Below are 18,648 nucleotides of genomic sequence, written 5' to 3'. Positions count from 1 at the left end.
ACTCACCTCAGCCTCCCAAAGGCGCGGGATTACAGGCTGAGCCACCGAGCCCAGCTCCCGCGTGTTTTCAAAGCAGTGTTTGCTTAGTGACCACCTTGGGGAAGTTTAAAAAAATAAGAAAAGAAAAGAAAAGAAAATCAAGATTTTTTCTCCCTTTCTTTTGGAAAACAAGGAAGAGGAAAGTGGTCTGGACTGACTCTTCTCCAGAGGACTCCAGAGTGGAAAATCCCCACCAAGCAGGCAGCTAGAACACGAGTAAGAGGAGACCTGGCGAGGAGGCAGTGAAGCTGGAGGCAGCATGAGGACCACTGGACAAGGAGTCAGGAGGAGGAAGGCCCCCATCACCTGACCTGGGCAAGCCTCACCCACAACCACCTCTGAGGGTGCCTCTGCACACTCTGCACAGAGTGTGTGTCCCATGACAGTTGTCCAGAAAATGACAGTAAAAGCCCCATTGCTCCGTGTAGGGCACTAGAAAGTGATCAGAAGTGAGGCTTAGCTGGGCACGGTGGCTCACGCCTATCATTCCAACACCTTTGGAGGCCAAGATGAAAGGATTGCCTGAGCCCAGGGGTTGGAGACCAGCCTCGGCAACTTGGCGAGACCTCATCACTACAGTAAGTTTGAAAATTTGCCGGGCGTGGTGGCACACACTTGTGATTCAAGCTACTTGGAAGGCTGAGGTGGGAGGATTGCTTGAGTCCAGCAGGTAGCCATGATTGTGTCACTGCACTCCTGTTTAGGTGACAGAGTGAGACTCTGATTCAAAAAAAAGGTGATGCTTATCCAAAACCACTGTGGTGAGACGCAGGCTCCCAACAACCCAGGCCCCACCTGGAGCCAAAGGCGCTGGACACACAGTCTGACTCTGCCCTCTGGCCCCTCACCCTGGAAGCACCCACAAGGGATGGGAGCAGAATCAACGTGATGTGCAGACTTGGGAGAGGCTGGAGCCCCCCAAGCCAGTCTCGCTCTTCACGCTTCAAGGTGGATGTGATTATTTCCACCTAACAGGGGCTCAGAGGTCCACAGGGGACCCAAAGTCACGTAGCTGGCGAGGGCCCAAGTCAGGATCTATACCTCGGAGTTCACACCTTCCTTCCACACACACCTCCAGGAGGTGTTCAAGGGGGCCTGGTAACTCCGGGCGGACTTGGAACAGACGGTGGTGCGACGAAGTGGCAAGCAGGGGGCTCAAGGTGGAGACCAGGCCTCCTCCCTGCCCAGAAATGCCTAGCCCGCTCTGACCGATCCCAACCACCCCATCGGGGTGGTGAAAAACAACCCAGCACAGCACCAGCTCTGGGGGTTGCCGGGTCACTTGGACTCAGTGTGACGCCCGGCGCCAGCCTGACACATGATCCAGCTGCAGAATCACCGGCCAGCCCTGGTGCCAGGTCCCTAGGACGCAGCAGGACCCCGGGCCACGGGACACAGAGAGAAGGTAGGCGAGGAGGGAGCAGGCTGACCCGAGTTCAGGGAAACTGGGTTCTGCAGGAGGGTAGCTGGAGGGACCCCGGAGAGGGGTACAACTGCTCACCACCCACACAGTCCCCAGCCCCAAGCCTCTGCTCGGGGGTTTCCTCCATGGACACTACTACTATCCCTCTTTTATCCCAAAGGGAAGTTGCCATGACGGCCCCATCCCACCCTCGACCCCCTCCAGTCAGTGTCCCCGGTCCCTGGGCATCCTTCCCTGTCCCACAGTGATATTTCTGCATCTCCCACCAGACCGAATTTCTGGGCAGCTTCATTCCTAGCCCACCCTGGAGAATGTCATCCCTTGGGAGACAGCAGCGTCACAGTCCTCCCCAGTCCAGGTGTGGGATAAATAGCTGCTGATTTATTTCAGGTCTCTCATCAGGAGGAGAGGCTGGCCCCTAATTCTGACCTTAATTACACAGTAGCAAGCCCAGCTGAAAGCCTCCCGGGGTCCACCCACTCTGGACAGCAAATGAGCACATACAAGGACTCCTTCCCCTCCCGGGGCCTGGCCTGCAATTTGCATCTCTGAGACCGTCCTCTGGATGACACCTGCCTGAGAATTATCCCCCAGGATGACAAAGGGGGCTCAAACACCTCTTCCCACCAGGGTAGCCAGGATTTACACTCGGGGGCCCCAGAAATCCCAACCCAGAACACCCCACTGCTTCCACCACCCCCCGGTTCCCCCAGCGCACCATCCAACCTGGACCCGGCTTGCCGAAGGCCACAGGGAAACTGTATAAAAAGCAGCTGTCTTGATTAGGCGCCTACCGTGAGGCTAGGTACCCATGGCCCATTTCACAAATGAGAAAACCAAAGCCTGAAGGGACTTGGATTTACACAAGGATACAAGGCCAGTGCAGACACAGGCCATCACCCCAGCATCCAAGCTCTTAACCCCTAGGTTTCCCTGCCTCTGACAGGCTCCCAGGGACAGAGGGCAAATCCCTAACAAACATCATAGGCAGGGGAACAGAAATGGTACTGGCAAGGTCGTTGGCAATAGCAAAACAGTTACAACGGGCCAGCCAGCCCTTTAGTTCTGAACCGACAGGCTGACATTTGGCGCGTTTCTGCGACTCCTCCAAGGTCACACAGCTAGCAAGGGACAGGATGGGAGCCAGGCCCGCTCTCTGCCCTTCCATGGGATTGCGGGTAAAATGAAGGAAGAAGTACCATGAGTTTAGGGACAGGCCTCTTCCCCAGGCAAAGGGTCTCTGTCCTCCTGAGCCAAGGATCCACGCGAGCCCTCCTGGCCCCAGCGCCACCCTTTTCCCACCCACTGCCCCACCTCTCCCCAGTTCCAACCTCCAAGCAAAGGCGCGAGGTTCACTTACTCTGTGCCAGGTGGCGCGGCCGCTGGGTCTGGGTCTGCGGGGCAGGAGCAGAGGGAGAGCCTGTCAGGCTGGAGGCTGGCCCAGCACGCAGCCCATCCCGCCCCCTTTCTCGGCCTCCCCAGGGGCCCTGCAGACAGGGCCGGCCAGCTTGGGTGTCAACTCGGTCGCCTCCCTCCCCCAGCCGCTGTCACCAGTTCCCCTACCTGTGCTGCACCGCCCCCACCTCCACCCACTGGCCACAACCCAACCCCAGCCCAACCCCAGCGAGAACCAGCCACCCCGCCTGCTGGGGCCTCCCCCACCCCCAGCTCCTCCCAGCCATGGTCCCCACGCCTGCAGGAAGTTCCAGCTAGGCCGGTCCCTAGATTGTCTCCCAGATGACAGGATCTGAGCACCCAGAAGCTGCTGTTTAACACCAACCCTATGGGCACCCTCTGGCCCCTGGGGTGGTGGCTCCCCCAGGGAACCTCAGGGAAGCTGCCCTCTGGCTGCTGTGGCTTCCCTGGGAGAAGCTTCCAGGGAAGGCTTCAGAGACACAAGCTCTGGACAGCAACTGTCTCCAAAGCAGAGCCCAGGCCGACGGCTTCCATTTACAACGTGCCAAAGTGCACCAGATGTTGGGGGAATGCTAGGAATTTCGGGTTCCCAAGGGAAGCAAGAGAATGCAGCTTCTTCCCGATGGCTTTTCCCTTCCTGCTTTCTGGGGACAGCAGAGGGGCCACGAGCCATCCCTGAGAGCCCAGTCTCTATGCTCCCTGCAGCCCCCAAACCAGGGGTTCCCAGAAGCACCTCACCAGCGACAGGGGTGGAGTCCAAGTGGATCAGTGAGGGTTCTGTGTCCCTCTCGGAAGCCAAGCTGGGGACGCCCAGGCCGGTGCTGGTATCCTCTTCATCATCACTGTCGTCAAACTCAAAGGCCTCTCCGGGGTCCTCCTCCGCCTCGTGGGAGGGGCCTGGGGCGCCCGGAACCAGCTGATCTCCTGCGAGAGAGGAGGAGTTAGTCAGGCAGCAGGGTCTCTGAGGTTTGGTGAGACAGAGATGGGTGGGGCGGGTGGGCACCACAGGGCTGAGGGAGGGAACAGGAGCAGCTCTCAGAAACCAGATCACACGCAGGCCAGGTGGCCCTACAGTGCCCCTGAGGTGGGGAGACATCGGCTCAGTCTCTAAGCACATGGCAGCGAGGGAGGGAAGGGGGCCGCTCCCAGGCGAGCATACACACATCTGCACTCGAATGGATGTCTTTCCTCTGCTTGTTTCCTGCTTCCCGGTTTCAAGAACAAGGGGCTTCTTAGATGCACCAGCACGTGTGCACAGGCCTCATGTATGTCTCTGTGCGGGCGAATGGGCACAGGCAGGCACATCCCACACACTGGGCGACGGCACGACATGCAGCTGGGAATGCCTGGAGCCTGAGGCAGCCAGCCGACTTGCAGGTGCTGGGTACAGACCAGCTGGAGCTAGGGCTGGGGCAGGGCCTCTGTCAAAGCTCAGCGCAAGCAGAGACCCTCCCTGGCCACTCTGTTTTCTTTTCTTCTTCTTTTTTTTGAGTCAGGGTCTCACTTTGTCTCCCAGGCTGAAGTGCAGCAGCACGCTCACAACTCACCACAGCCTTGACCTCCTGGTCTCAGGCGATTCTTCCGCCTTAGCCTCCCAAATAGCTGGGACTATAGGCACATGCCATCACCCTTGGCTAATTTTTTTTTCCTGTAGACAAGGTATGTGGCCTAGGCTGGTCTTGAACTTCTGGGCTCAAGCAATCCTCTCATGTCGGCCTCCTAAAGTACTGGGAGTATAGGCATGAGCCACCACGCCTGACCAAAATTATTATTTTGGTTTTTTTTTTGTAGAGATGGGGGGGTCCGCCATGTGGCCCAGATTTGTCTCAAACTCCTGGGCTCAAGCAATCCTCCCACCTCAGCTTCCCAAAGTGCTGGAATTACAGGCATGAGCCACCACACCCATCACCCTAACACAGCAGGTCCAGTCTCCCCTCCACCACCCTTGCCTCTGCTTGTTTTCTTCATCCAGTCCTTGTATGACGTGCAATGATTTGCTCTGTGCTCATCTGCTCAGATCCCTCTAGAAGTAGACATCCCCTACCTATCCCCTCTCCTGTCAGTCCCAGCATGGCCCAGGCTGGAAACCCAGCAGTTTTCATTAAACTAGTGAAGGAATGAACTCCCTGTCCTAGAAAGCACAACAATCCCTCACCTTCTGACTGTTTCCCCAGCAGCGGTTCCATAGTCTTCTTCCGGAAGACTTCTCTCCTAGAATCTGGGGTTGGACGGAACCTCGAGAGTTCACTGAGTCCATCTTCTACCTTGTGCCCACCCTCTCCTGAGCCAGAGGACAGTCTGGTCTGGCTTGAAACATTTGCTAGGCTGACCTGCGCTCCCTGAGCCGCCCAGAGTCGTCCCCTCTCGGTACAGGCCATGTGGCTTAGACGGCAGCTCTGGGCTCAGAGGGCCCTGCCTCGGCCCCCTGCTAGCTGTATGGCTTTGAGTGAATCATACCACCTCTCTGAACCTTGACATCCTCCCCTCGACACTGGAGAGTAAAAAAGCAGCACTTTCCGTGTAAGGCTGACATGACCATCCACTGAGATGCAGGTTTCTCAGCCTGGGCACTCTTGACCTTGGGTTGGAAGGTTCTTTCTCGAGGGGGGGCTGTCCTGTAGGGTGTTTAGTGGCAGCCCTGGCTTCTGCCCTCCAGTTGTGATGACCAAAAATGTCTCCAGACATTGCCACATATCTGGCTGGGGAGCAAAATAGCTGCTAGTTGGGAACCACTGGGGTGGGCATGGCCCACGGCACACAGCCTGTAGCATACGGATTATGACCACAGCAACAGCTGCTGTAGTTACTGTCCCCCTCCCAGCCTCAGATCCTGGAGGACAGGCAGATAGCTTAGTTCATAGTCATTAGACTCCACAGAGCAGCTGCTCAATACACATTGGACGGATGGATAAGTGAGGGGTGAGGGAGTGGATGGAACAAAGCGAGGGACGGATGGGCCAGCAGATGGACAGAGGGACATGCCTGATCCAATACCTCTCTGATCAGAGACTCCAGCCCCTACCCCACAGTGACCCGGAGCTTCCCAGAACAGAATATTCTCCATGCAAATATAGTAAGCCCTTTCTTCAGCTGCAGGACAGCAGGGCATGCCCAGGACACGCCCTCCCTCCCCAGGTGGGGAGTCCCCAGCCTCCTCTGAGGCTCCGGGGCCCTTCCTGGTGCTTTGGGGACCCATGGGCGAACATCGGCAGGGGCGGATTCCCCTGGGCAGTGATGTGGCCTGAGGAGCAAACTAAACTCCTTCCCCAGGTATGAAGAAACAGGCACCTTGGGGAGACTGACACGCACCCACGCAGCTTCCCACTGATGCCTCACAGTCACCCCCACTTCAAACAGACCTCAGGGACTGAGGTGAAGCGATTTCCCCAAGGTCAAGCAGTTAATAAGGGAGGCAGACTTGAACGCAGCCCTGCTCACCTCCTATACTCTTCCTAATAAGCCCTGCAGCCTCCCAGAAGCGGTTTGAGCCTTCGGACCCTCAGCCCTGTGATGACAAATTAACAAAGGAGATATAGGACTTGGTGGGGACCGGATTCCTGGTTTTCAAATGACAGTTCTCAACCTCTCAGAGAGGAAAATCAATCGGGATTGCCAGTCAGAATTTCATTGTCTATTTAAATTGCTGGGTTCAGATATTTTAAAACATTGTTAAGGCCAGGCTCAGTGACTCAGCCTGTAATCCCAGCACTTTGGGAGGCCAAAGTGAGAGGACTGCCTGAGCCTACAGGTTTGAGACCAGCTGGGCAACTTGGCAAGACCTCGTCTCTACAATAAACTTTTTTTTAAATAGCTGATGTGGTAGGCAAAAGGATCGCTGGAGCCCAGCACGTCAACGCTGGGGTGGCCGTGAGCATGCCTCTGCACTCCAGCCTGGGCGATGGAGTAAGACTTCAACTCAAAAAAAAAAAAAAAAAGTCTGTTAGAGTAATAAATCATATTATGACTTTTACTAAAAAAAAAAAAAAATTGACTTTGAATTATTTCAGATATTTTTAAATATTGTATTGTAGCCAGGCACAGTGGCTCGCACCTGTAACCCTAGTACTTTGGGAGGCCAAGGTGAGAGCACTGCTTGAGCCCAGGAGTTCAAGACCAACCTGGGCAACATAGCAAGACCTCAACTCTAAAAGAAATAAAAAAATTATTTGGGTGTGGTAGTGTGCACCTGTAGTCCCAGCTACTCGGGATGCTGAGACAGAAGGATCACCTGAGCCCAGAAGCTCGAGGTTGCAGTGAGCTGTGATCGCACCACTGCACTCCAGCCTGGGTGACAGAGTGAGACTCCGACTCTAAAAAATATATATATTGTATTATAACATGAATGAAATCACATTTGTATAACCATGATGTTATTTTTGACACTTCTATTTCTGTTATACACTATGTATAGTGTGTGTGTGTACACTCATGCGTGCATATGTGTATGTGAGTGTAGAATCTTCTGCTCTGGCCTGGCCCACACCAATCTCCTTCCTGGGTCATGAATGTCAGGACCTTTGCACTTGCAGTCCCAGGCCCAGAACATTCCCCACTGGGTGCCTTCTCCTGCTCTCACCTCCTGCAGGTCTTAATGTCATCTCGTCATCTCTCGGTGAAGCTGCCACAGACACTTCCTGAGGCTCCCTGGGTGCCTTGCCCACCTTATTTTTCTCTGTGGACTTTATCAGCATGTGATGTGATATGCTTTTATTTTTTGAGTTGGAGTCTCACTCTGCCGCCCAGGCTGGAGTGCAGTGGCACAATCACAGCTCACTGCAGTCTAGATCTCCCAGGCTCAGGCACTCCTTCTACCTCGGCCTCCCAAGTAGCTAGGACTACAGGTGCATGCCACCACACCCAGCTTCTTTTTTTATTTTTTGTAGAGACAAGGTATCACTATGTTGCCCAGGCTGGTCTCAAACTCCTGGCCTCAAGCAATCTTCCCACCTCACCCTTGCAAAGTGCTGAGATTATAGGCATGAGCCACCCTGTCCAGCAATATGTTCTTTCTTTTACTGTCTGTCTCCTCTGCTAGGATACAAGCATCATGAGGGCAGGTATTTTTGCCTATCTGTTTTGCTGTTGTATCCCCCAGCACACAGCACACTGTCCAGCACCCAATAGGCACATGATGTGTTTGGTACACACGTATACACACACACACACACACACACACACACAAACACACACTCCAGTTGCCATATCCATGGATTGTGGTTTTAAATGTTGAATACTGGAATAAATGACCACAAAGTTCCGCCCACTCCTTTTGTGGCAGATCCAGGCCCCTCGTGACTCATAGGGCTTACCTAACCTCTCAGTGCCCCGGTCCTCACCCAGTTGAATCTGCCAGGCAGGAGGTGAGTACAGGGATCCCTTTAGACGCAGGTGGCATCCCTGCAGTGACCAAGGTTTTAGAGGCAGACCACCCAGGCTCAGCCCAGACCCCAGTGTACCCAGGAACCAGCTATATGAAGTCAGGTTATGTGACGATCAAGCCTCACTGTCCTGATCCATGAAGGGAGGACGGTCATGGGCGCCACCTCACAGGGTTGTTGGGAGGATGGGATGTGCTCACTAAATGGCAACTATTCTTGTGATGATGACTCTACTTGTTATTGTCACCATCGTTACATCATCACTATCTTATTATCACTGTCATGATGATGATGACGACAGCTTTGTTGTAGCCCAGCTCACCCCTGGAAAAGACAGCAGCCCTCCCCACTCACAGGCGACCCTGCCCCCAGCCATGTGCAGGGGCTCAGCCACTTGGGTCCCTTCCTCCTTGAAGAGTACCAATCACTTCGGTCCCCGTGACATCACCCCTGCATCCAGTAAGCAACTCTGGCAGCCCTGGGCCAGGAGGCTGCAGTAGAGGGGAGACACGGTTCCTGGGTATCTGGAGGGGCCTGTGGAGCAGGGGAGACATCTAGCAGGAGAAAAACCCTCAAACCCCAGAGACTGAGAGGGGGCCGGGAGAAAGGGAGCTGATGCTCACTGGGACTTCGGGAAAGGCTTCCGGCGTGAGGCTGCCCTGGCCTGAGCCTGGAGGGTCGAGAAAAGCCTGAAGGGTGCAGGTTGGGGCACTGGGGAGACTCCAGGTTGAGGTCACAGCAGAAGCAGAGAACAAACAGCAAGTGATGGGGGAGTGAAGGCTCCAGCAAGGATGAGGGTGCGAGGCAGGGAAAACCCCTGCTCGGGAATTTGAACTTTATCTGGGAAGACAATGGGAAGCGCTCAAAAACTCAGCAAATGGCAAGGAGCCGCGTTCCCAGATGACACCAGCCCCAATATCAGACTGAGCTGGAACAATACATGCTTGTTGGATGTCTGCTGGGCCAAACAGATGTAACTTGGTCCTCAACCATCTTTTCCTCACTTCCTGTGGTCTGGCCCCGCTGTGGGCAGGGGAGAAGGAGCAGGTGCCCACAGGGCACGGACCGGGGACCATCCTGGGACCCAATTCCGGGTGATAAATGAAGAAATGAGAAGCGCTTATTCCCAAAGCCCCCCTCCTGGAAGGCTGCCCTCTCTCCAAGCAGACTTTGCTCTCTCAGAGGCAGAATCACTGGCCCACCTCCAGGGAACTGAGAGCTGCACAGGTCCTTCCTAGGATCGGGACAGGTAGCATGATCAGAGCATGTCACTCGCACCTCTCATGTTCCTGGACAGGCCAACCCAAGCAAGTCCAGGAGGCAGGGGAGCCCAGGGAGCCACACGCAGCCATGGAGAAGGCAGCCTGCTGTGCTGACCTCCACCCTTCAGGGGACAGCCTTGAGGCTGGGCAGGGGGAGCCCCAGCCCTCGGTTCTCCCAGGGGAGCAGAGCACGGCACACACTGTGGGTCCCGCCAACACCCACGATGACCAGCGCGCCCACCATTGAGCAACTGATCAGCACACTCCTGTGCATGACACATATTTAAACCCTGTCATGGCCCAGGAGAGGGTATCATTATTTTCCCCGTGTTTACTGATGATGAAACTGAGCTATGGAGACACTGTGTCACTTAACTGAGCCCAGAGTCTTTCAGTAGCAGGGTCGGGATTCAAACTCAGACCGTGCTGGCAACAAAACCCTGGTGTTACCACTCAGCTACCCTGCCTGCCCCCGGGGGCAAGGGGACAGGAAGTGGCCGTGGGTGAAACCGCCTGGGGTCTAGGTCCTGCAGGCGGGGCCTGGATCCACCTGTGGCCAAGGCCCTGCTCCCAGGGCTGCCAAGTAAAACACAGGGCGCTGCATTGAATTTCAGATAAACAACGAATAGCTGTGGCAGTATAAGGATGTTGTTCTTCCCTTCTTTTGCTGAATCTGGCAACCCCACTGGGGCCTGATGGTCCGACCCTCCCTGCATCCCGGCTGCCCCCTCCTGCCCCTCAATCCCCAGATCCCCATCTGTCCCTCCCTCCAGGGGAGCTCAGAGTAAAGGATTAACCCTTGCCCAGAGCCCGCTCTGGCAGGAGGAAATCACTTCCATTTTGTAGATAAGGAGGCCGAGGCAGGGAGTGAGGCTCAGAGCTGGAGGCGGCAGAGTGGACTCACACCCAGGACCAGCCCGCTCCAAAGCCAGGCCCCCGCCAGCCCCACGGCCCGCTTCTGGGGTGGGGGACAAGCAGAGGCAGGAAGCCTTGGGTACGATACCTCTGTCAGGCTGTGGAGGAGGGTCGGAGGAAGCCATCAGACAAGACCCAGCTCAGGCCGGCACCGTCCCGCCGCACGCTGTGGAAAGAAGGCCAGAGACCTGGTTAGACGGAGCTCGGGGGGACGTGCTGGCGGCAACCTGCGTTCCAGCCTGGCGGCTTCACGCTCCTGCCCATCCACTCCTGGAGCGAAGGGCCCAACCTCCACCCATCATAAATCATTAACCTGGAGAAAAACCTGCAGCTGCACAGCCGAAACCCGTCTTCCCTGACGACTCCTGCGGTCCCAGGCCTCCCTCCCGCCCATGCCAAGGGACCCGCGGGAGCCTGCTGGGGCCAGCTCAGCTCCCCTCCCTGTACCCTCTGGCTCACGGGTGAAGCTCGGGTCCCAGGGGCCCTGGTGTTCCAGAAGCTGGATCACGCCTGAGCCGTCCTGGGTAGGGTTGGACGCTTCCTCCTGCTGGCTGCCAGGAGCTACCAGCTCCCTCAGGTCTGCTCACTCTCCCCGGTTCCTTCCTGTGGCCCCACTGAAGGCCACTCTCTCCTTGACTCTCCCTGTCCCGCCCCACAGTTCGGCCAGCTGGCAAGGGGTCACCCGGCCTCGGCACGTGCGTGTAAGGAAGCCAAGGGTGGCAGGGGCTGGTGGCATGGGATGGGGTGGAATCCCAAATGCCAGGCGCTGGGCCCTCCCCTCACAGGCTCCCATAGGAGGCCAGTGCCTCTGTGGGCTTCCTGAGCTCCAGGCCAACCTTGCCAGATGTCCCCTGCCAAGCAGTGTGGGAAAGACCTTCCCCCACTCCCCACGGCCCCCTCTGCCCTGGAGCCAGGGGCTGTCCTCTGGGACTGCCCTGCGGAGGAGAGAATCGGTCCTGGAGGGCAAGCACCCGCCCTCCAGTGCCGCCTGCCCCTGCCACAAGCCCCTTGCACCGGTTTCCCTTTCCATTCCTAAAGTCTTTGTTTTTATTCCCTAGCTTACCAAATCGATGGAGTGTAGGTACATGACACTATTAGCCACAGAAATACTCCATGGCGTGCCTTCCACATCTCAGATGTTATTCTAGGCACGTTACAAACATTAACATCTATTAGTCCAAACTGTAAATCAGAAAATGAGGCCTAGAGTGGTTAAATAACTTGCCAGAGATCACACAGCTAGGAAGAGTAGGGTTTGAATCCAGGCCACAGGGCTCCGGGGTCTGTGCCCATAAGCAGCCACTGTGCTGTAGCGCCTCTCCAGATGCAAGCAACCAAAGGGGCACAAGAAACGTCTTCCCCTCACCCCATTTGCCCTCATCCCGCCAAAAGAACCACTGGTACCAGCTTCTCAAGAATCCTTCCAGAACCATCCCGTGCATGGCCAGCCTGCATATCCACAGATATGCCTTGCTTTATACCAGAAAGAGGCACGTGGCACCCACCGTGCCACAACTGCCAGTCTACTGACATCACCAGCTCAGTGATGACTTCAGAGTAGCACAGAGAAATCAGCCTCACTTTTTGTTTTTGTTTTTTTCAGGGACAGAGTCTTGCTCTGTTGCCCAGGATGGAGTACAGTGGCACAATCATGGCTCACTGCAGCCTCGAACTCCTGGGCTCAGGCGATCCTCCACCCTCAGCCATTTGAGTATCTGGGACTATCACACCTGGCTAACTTTTTAGTTTTTTGCTTGGTCCTCTCTTTGTGGTCCCGGGCCTCGCAGCACTTGCCCAGGTGACCTCCCGGGCTGCCCCAAGCACAGAGTCAGCAGGGTAGCCCATGGAACATGCCAAGCACACACCGGGTCTCGAGCAAGTGCTTGCCCACCTCCTCTGGCTGTTTTTCTAAGTCTTCCCTGAGCCATGTGGGATCTGGAAGCTTTCAAGGTGGGAGTCTAAACCAGGGGATCAGTTTTGCGATGGCCCTGAGGCAGAGCTCACTCTGGAAAGCAATCCAGAACCTTCCTGCCACAACAGTCCCTGGCAAAAGAAGCAGAAAAGCTCGCGAAGGTATCGACGGAAAACCAAACATGACCCAGCAGAGCACAGAACCACGTCCACCTTAGGATTCCAACTACATTTTAAAATCTCACAGAGGAAAACATGTGGAAAGAAATTCACTAAGACGTTGACAGCGTCACGCCCGGGTGGCAGGGTCACAGGAGATTTTCTTTTTACCTTCTATTACTCTGAATTTCCCAGATTTTCTACAGTGAGCATTATAATGAGGGAAAATAAAAATAACCACTCTTTTATTTTTTTAGAGACAAGGTCTTGTTCTATTGCCCAGGCTGGAGTGCAGTGGCACGATCATAGCTCACTGCAGCCTCAACCTCCTGGGTTCAAGTGATCCTCCTGCCTCAGCCTCCTAAGTAGCTGGGACTCCAGGTGTACACCACTGGGTCCAGCTAATTTTTTATTTTATTTTTATTTATTTATTTACTTTTAGAGAGACATAGTCTCACTCTGTTCCCCAGACTGGTCTCAAACTCCTGGGCTCAAGCAAACCTCCCATCTTGGCCTCCCAAAGTGCTGCAATTACAGGCGTGAGGCTCCACGTCTGGCCTTACCATTATCATTTTTAAAAAGAGAGCTGTCAAGCCAGGCTCGGTGGCTCAGCCTGTAATCCCGCGCCTTGGGAGGCTGAGGTGAGTGGATAGCCTGAGCCCGCGGGTTCGAGACATGCCTGGGCAACTTGGTGAGGCCTCATCTCTACAATAAATCAAAAAATCAGCCGGGTGTGGTAAGGCGCGCCTGTAGTCCAGCTACATAGAAGGCTGAGGCCGATGGATCGCCGGAGCCCAGCAAGTCAAGGCTGCGGTGGCCGGGAGCGTGCCACTGCACTCCAGTCTGGGTGACGGAGTTAGACTCCAACTCAAAAAAAGAAAAAGAGAGCTGTCACAGAAGGACCATGGTGTGTTGGATCCAGAGAGCAGCTCAAAGGTGGTAGTGTTGCTCTCTCCACAGGTGTGGAAACTGAGTCCACAGGAGGGGAAGAGCCTTGCCCACAGCACTGTGGCCCTAGAAAGGCAGTGACAGTGAAGGCCATGACCAGAGATTTGTTCCCAGGATGATCCGAGTTCAAAGCCCAGCTCTGCCCTGGTCAGCAGTAACAGGGGACACTTTTCTCACTTCAAGGGTGAGAGTGACACCAGCACTCGCCTCTCAGGTATCCTTGTCAGGGAAACAAGGACACGGTGGTGGAGCAATGAATTCCACGGTGCCCCACATGGAGTAAGTGCTGAATGGGCCCTGCCATGATAGTGAGACTGTCCGTGCTGTGATTGGTGGCCAGGTTTTAGGAGATTGTCTTCTCTTGAGGGGTGAGGGGGGAATCACCTTTTTAAAAATAGACTGCCGCTGAGCGTGGTGGCTCACACCTGTAATTCCAGCACTTTGGGAGACTATTGTGGGAGGATTGCTTGAGCCTAAGAGTTTGAGACCAGCCTGGACAACACAGTGAGACCACCTTTCCACAAAAATTTTCAAAATTACCCAGGTGTGGTGGCATGCGCCTGTAGTTCCAGCTACTCGGGAGGCTGAGGCCGAAGGCTCGCTTGAGCCCAGTAGGTTGAGGCTGCGGTGAGCCATGATTGTGCCGCTGCACTTCAGTCTGGGCAACAGATTGAGACCCTGACTCGATTAATTAATTAATTAGATGACTGCCAAGACCCCTGGCAGCTCTCTTTCCCACTATGCTGTGAGGATGGCTTAGGGGAGGCCTCTCTATCTGGCCCCACCCAGACAGGGCAAGCTTCGAGGAAGCCCCGATCTCCCAGCTGTGGGGCGTGCCCACCAGAGCCTGAGGCAGGTGCACTCAGTAACGGCAGTGGAGCCGGCACCGCCCTCGGCTGGCCCACTAACAGCAGCAGGTGTCTTCCTGGCTCTGGCTCATTCAATCAAAGCACTTATCGGTTCTCCCTCCCTCCAGGGTTCAAAGTCCACCTGCCCAGGACCCGAGGGAAACCTTCCCGCCTGCACCGGTCCCAGGCCAGCCCCAACTCATCCTGTAAAACTCCCCCTATTCAGGACCATCTCCAACCCCCCAGCAGGCCGCATGGCCCCATCTCTCTTCCACCCGAAGGAGGCCCGGAGGAACACACCTGGGGCCTGAGAGTCTGCAGGAACTCGAGGACAGGGGAGGTTGGCCGCTGGGGAGAGGTCAGTCAGGGAGGGGAGGGCAGGCGGGGCTCCAGGCAGGCCCAGAAGCTGGGGAAGCAGCAGACACGGGCATCCCCGAGTTGGGTGGCCATGCACGAGGAAGGGTGGCCGCCACCACCCTTGCACAGAGGGCAATAGGAACAGGTCCTGGCCAGGCACCCACCTCAGACACTGGCCTCAGAGGCATTCTGGAGGCGTCTGTCTCCCAGAGCCAAAAAGAAAGTGGGCAGGGGGAGAGGAAGATGAAGTACTGGCTATGTGTGGTAGCTCGGTGGGAGGATTGCTTGAGCCCAGGAGTTTGAGACCAGCCTGGGCAATAGAATGAGACCTCGTGTTTACAAAAAAAAAAAATCAAAAATTAGCCAGGTGTGCTGGCGCACACCTGTAGTCCCAACTACTCAGGAGGCTGAAGGGGGAGGACTGCAGGAGGCTGAAGGGGGAGGACAGCCTGAGCCTGGGAGGTCGAGGCTGAGATGAGCCGCAATTGTGCCACTGCACTCCAGCCTGGGCAACACAGCGGAACTCCCACTAAAAAAAAAAAAAAAAAAAAAGACAAGGTGCTCAGGTTGTCGGCTCTCCAAGCACTCTCTGGCTTCCGCCTCCCATCAGCTATGCCTCTGGCCAACCGGCCCCCACCCCTCCCACCGCAGTGACTGTTCCACACACCTGAGCGTGTCACCCATTGGTCAAGCCCTTCCTCATCACCTTCAGAACGAAGCCCAGGTCTAGCAAGGCTCTCCAAGATGCACCCCCTCCATAGGACTCTCTGTTCTCAGCAGCTCCCAACCTGACCTGGAACCTGGACGTCTGCTTCAGTCCTCATGAATGGCTTTCAGCCCCGAATCTGTGCTGACCTCTTTTATACCTCTGGGCCTCTGCTCAGGCTGTGTGTTCCCTCCAGATGGAATTCTCTCCCACAACCACGCCGACAAACACCTAAACGGTCAAACAGTCAAAATCCAGACCTGTTTTCTCCTCTACGAAGCCTCCTTCTGACCCATTTCAGGCAGTGGTTCCCAGCCTTGGTTGTGGAGCTTTTGTAAAATATCTGTGTCCCAGGCCCACGCCCAGAAAGTATGACTCAGTGGCCCAGACGTACCGAGGCAGGTTATTCAATGCAGGTTAGGCATAGATAGATACGTTTCTTGTAGGTAGGTCTAAATTAAAATAGGGTAAGCATTCAGGTATCTTTCTCATCAGTGCATGACCTTCATCCAACCAACCAGGCACACCAGATCTTGCAGGCTGGAATACGGATCTGCCGACACAGGAAATCATGGGAACAACAGGGAGTTTCCCAGAACACAGACATGATGCTCTAAGAAAAGCCCACATCTAGTTAGGCAACAACTTTCATTATTTAGAAGGTCCTTGGGACATTAGACGGTTGAGACATGGTCATCAAAGTTCAAGACCAGATACCTGCAGCCTATCCCACTTAGCTCATGGCTTGCCTAATCACAATTGGAAAATCATATAAAGCTTCTTGTCAAAGGTAAGCACGTGTCCTCACTTAAGGTACCCACATCTTCTTCGAGCGTGCCTTTCTTTCTTTCTTTCTTTCTTTTTTTTTTTTTGAGTTGGAGTCTCACTCTGTTGCCCAGGCTGGAATGCAGTGGCACGCTCACAGTCACCCCAGCGTAGACCTGTCAGGCTCAGCAATCCTTCCGCCTCAGGCTTCCAACTAGCTGGAACTACAAGCACGTGTTACCATGCCCGGCTTATTTTTTGATTTATTGTAGAGATGAGGTCTCACCAAGTTGCCCGGTCTGGTCTCAAACCCACAGGCTCAGGCAATCCACTCGCCTCGGCCTCCCAAAGTGCTGGGATTACAGGCTGCAAGTGCCTTTCTTTCTAATAAATTCCATCTTAAACTACACTTGGGACTCGCTCTGAAATTCTTTTCTGTGGTGGAGTCAAAAGAACCTACAGAGCAACACGCCGCACCCCACCTGGCATCATCTCGGCCGGTAGTGGGCCCACAGACTATTTTCAAAGAGCACCAGTGGCGCTGAGACACACACAGGGCTGGGGACCCAGCCTTACCATAACTGTTGCCCTCACTGGCCTATCACCTCTGTGAGGGCACTGGGCATCTTTCCATCTCATGTCTCTTATCACCTAGCCCACGGTAGGTAACAGCTGTGACCTGAACAGAGAGCCTGGGAACCTTCCCGTGTTGGGACGCAACCCCTGTGGGAAAAAGGGACAGAGGCCAGGAACCCTTGAGGCTGAACTCAGGGTGCTGCTGGTGCGGGGCTTCAGCCCAGAAGAGGGGAGAGCAGATGGACGGTGGGGCCCAGGCCCCAGAGGGAACGTCAGCCCTCCCGGGTGTCCTCTGCCCTGTCCAGAAAGCCCAGCGCTCAGGAGGAAGAGCAGGAAATGGGAGTTAGACTGTGGAGCTGGAACAGGAAGTGAGGCAGGCCTGGGGTGGGGGTCCCTGACTGGAAAGAGGGCAGCAGAACGCCCAGAGCGCCCCCCTCCGAGTCCCTCAGCGCAAAGGGTCACCTGGTGGAGACTCCAAGGGGCTCGAGAGAGAGTGGAGCTGCCTTATCCAAGGGAGCACAGACAGAGCTGGAACCAGAGGAGCACAGGCGGAAGAGGAGAGGGAGAGACCTGGAAAGGGGCTCAGGCTGGGTCCAAGGCCAGCCCAGATGCTCCATCCAGAGGCCTCCGCGGCAGGGAGGATGGCCCTCACAATTCCTGTGCTGGCCTGCCACGTGAAGATGTAAATTAGATGACATCAGACAATGCAGGCAGGTTCTTAATGAATGGCAGTTCCCTTCCCAGAGTTCTTGCTGCCCCTTGAGGAGGGACAGCACTGTCCCGTTCCACAGACTGCTAAACTAGGCTCAGGCCTGACTCATCCCCTCCAGAATACCAGCCCTGAGATCACAAAGTTCGAAATGACAACAGCTGAAGCCTCCGAGTCAAGCACCAGGCCCGGACAAACATTTGTGTTTGCATCTCGTTTGGTCCCAGCACATGAGGAAAACGAAGCCAAGATGGAGGGACATCCCCCAAGGCCACGCAGCTCCTGAGCGTGGCCTCCCTGGGAGAGCAGGGCAGGACCCTGGGCAGGTGCCTGGGGGCAGGGTAGTGTCCCCCAGGCCCTCCTCAGCCCTGAGACCCCGGGTGCCAAAGCTGTGGAATCTGCCCCAAGGGACAGGCCCTGGCTCCTCCCCTGCCCACCCAGGCCCTCCAAGGGCTTTCCCATGTGGGAGCAGCCCTGGCTTCTTTTCCTCGGCACAGGGAGGGAGAGGGAGGCTCCCATAAGAGGGCCCGGCTGGCTGGGGCCAGGCTGAGGCTCGGTCAATGGCCACAGCCTCAGACAATGCAGGCTCTGTCCCCAGCCGGAGTAGGCGCCCTTCCTCCCCCTTGACCTCCCAGGGAGCCCTTGCTCAGTGACCCGCAGGCAGGCGGCCAGGCCAGAGGGGACCCCTGGGGGCTGTTGCCTGGGAAACCAGAGCCAGTCTGGAGAAGCTTGGGACCCAGCGTGAGGGGCGGCCCCAGGCTCCATCCCCAGGCCTCTGCTCCCTCTCCTTCTGCCCCTCCCCCTTCTGTCCCAGCCTCCTCAACCCCTTAGTCCCCAGGGATGCCGCCCAGTGGGAGGAGCAAGAAGCAGACATGCTGGTGACAGCCTCTGGCTCTCTGTGGCTGAACTGTCCCTGCCTCTTTTCCAAGAGGGCCCCAGACAGGGTGGCCCCCACGATAGGGATCCGTGACCCCCCGGAGGCCAGAAAGGGGACAGCAGTGAGCCCGAGCCGAGGCCCCTGAGCCATCGCGGCCCCTGTGAGCGCCAGCTTCCCCACCAAAGAAAAGGGACAGCCACTCCCAGTGACCCTGCCGGGCTCTCACCACCCAGCACTACACCGTGGCCATGCCGGAGCCCACTCTGAGCTGGATCTCGTCACCTTCTTCTTAGACACCAGGAGCCGAGTGACTTACCCAAAGCCACCTGGAAGGATGAGAATGGACGAAAGCCCGTGTG

At 55.9% G+C, this 18,648-nt stretch overlaps 1 protein-coding gene across 2 annotated transcripts in view; it reads right to left on the bottom strand.

The window, feature by feature from the left end:
* LOC103264828 (rho guanine nucleotide exchange factor 10-like protein) overlaps window positions 1-10,635 on the bottom strand; it is a 61,842-nt gene extending 51,207 nt beyond the window's left edge. The window contains exons 1-3 of one of the 2 annotated variants that reach the window (XM_021714730.1): window positions 10,522-10,635; window positions 3,617-3,802; window positions 2,823-2,856 (exon numbers count right to left, since the gene is read on the bottom strand). In XM_021714730.1, the coding sequence (XP_021570405.1) occupies window positions 2,823-2,856; window positions 3,617-3,802; window positions 10,522-10,558 (257 nt within the window). In that variant the 5' untranslated portion in view covers window positions 10,559-10,635. Of the gene's footprint in view, window positions 1-2,822; window positions 2,925-3,616; window positions 3,803-10,521 lie in introns of those variants that run through there. The other variant, XM_008062528.2, reaches the window with a different exon arrangement.
* Window positions 10,636-18,648: the final 8,013 nt, after the last annotated feature.

The sequence above is a fragment of the Carlito syrichta genome, unplaced genomic scaffold, assembly GCF_000164805.1.
Source record: "Carlito syrichta isolate Samal-C Ts95f unplaced genomic scaffold, Tarsius_syrichta-2.0.1 Scaffold305734, whole genome shotgun sequence".
NCBI classification, from domain to species: Eukaryota; Metazoa; Chordata; class Mammalia; order Primates; family Tarsiidae; genus Carlito; species Carlito syrichta.
Note: the sequence above shows the minus strand (reverse complement) of the source record. Positions and strands in the feature narration are given on the sequence as shown.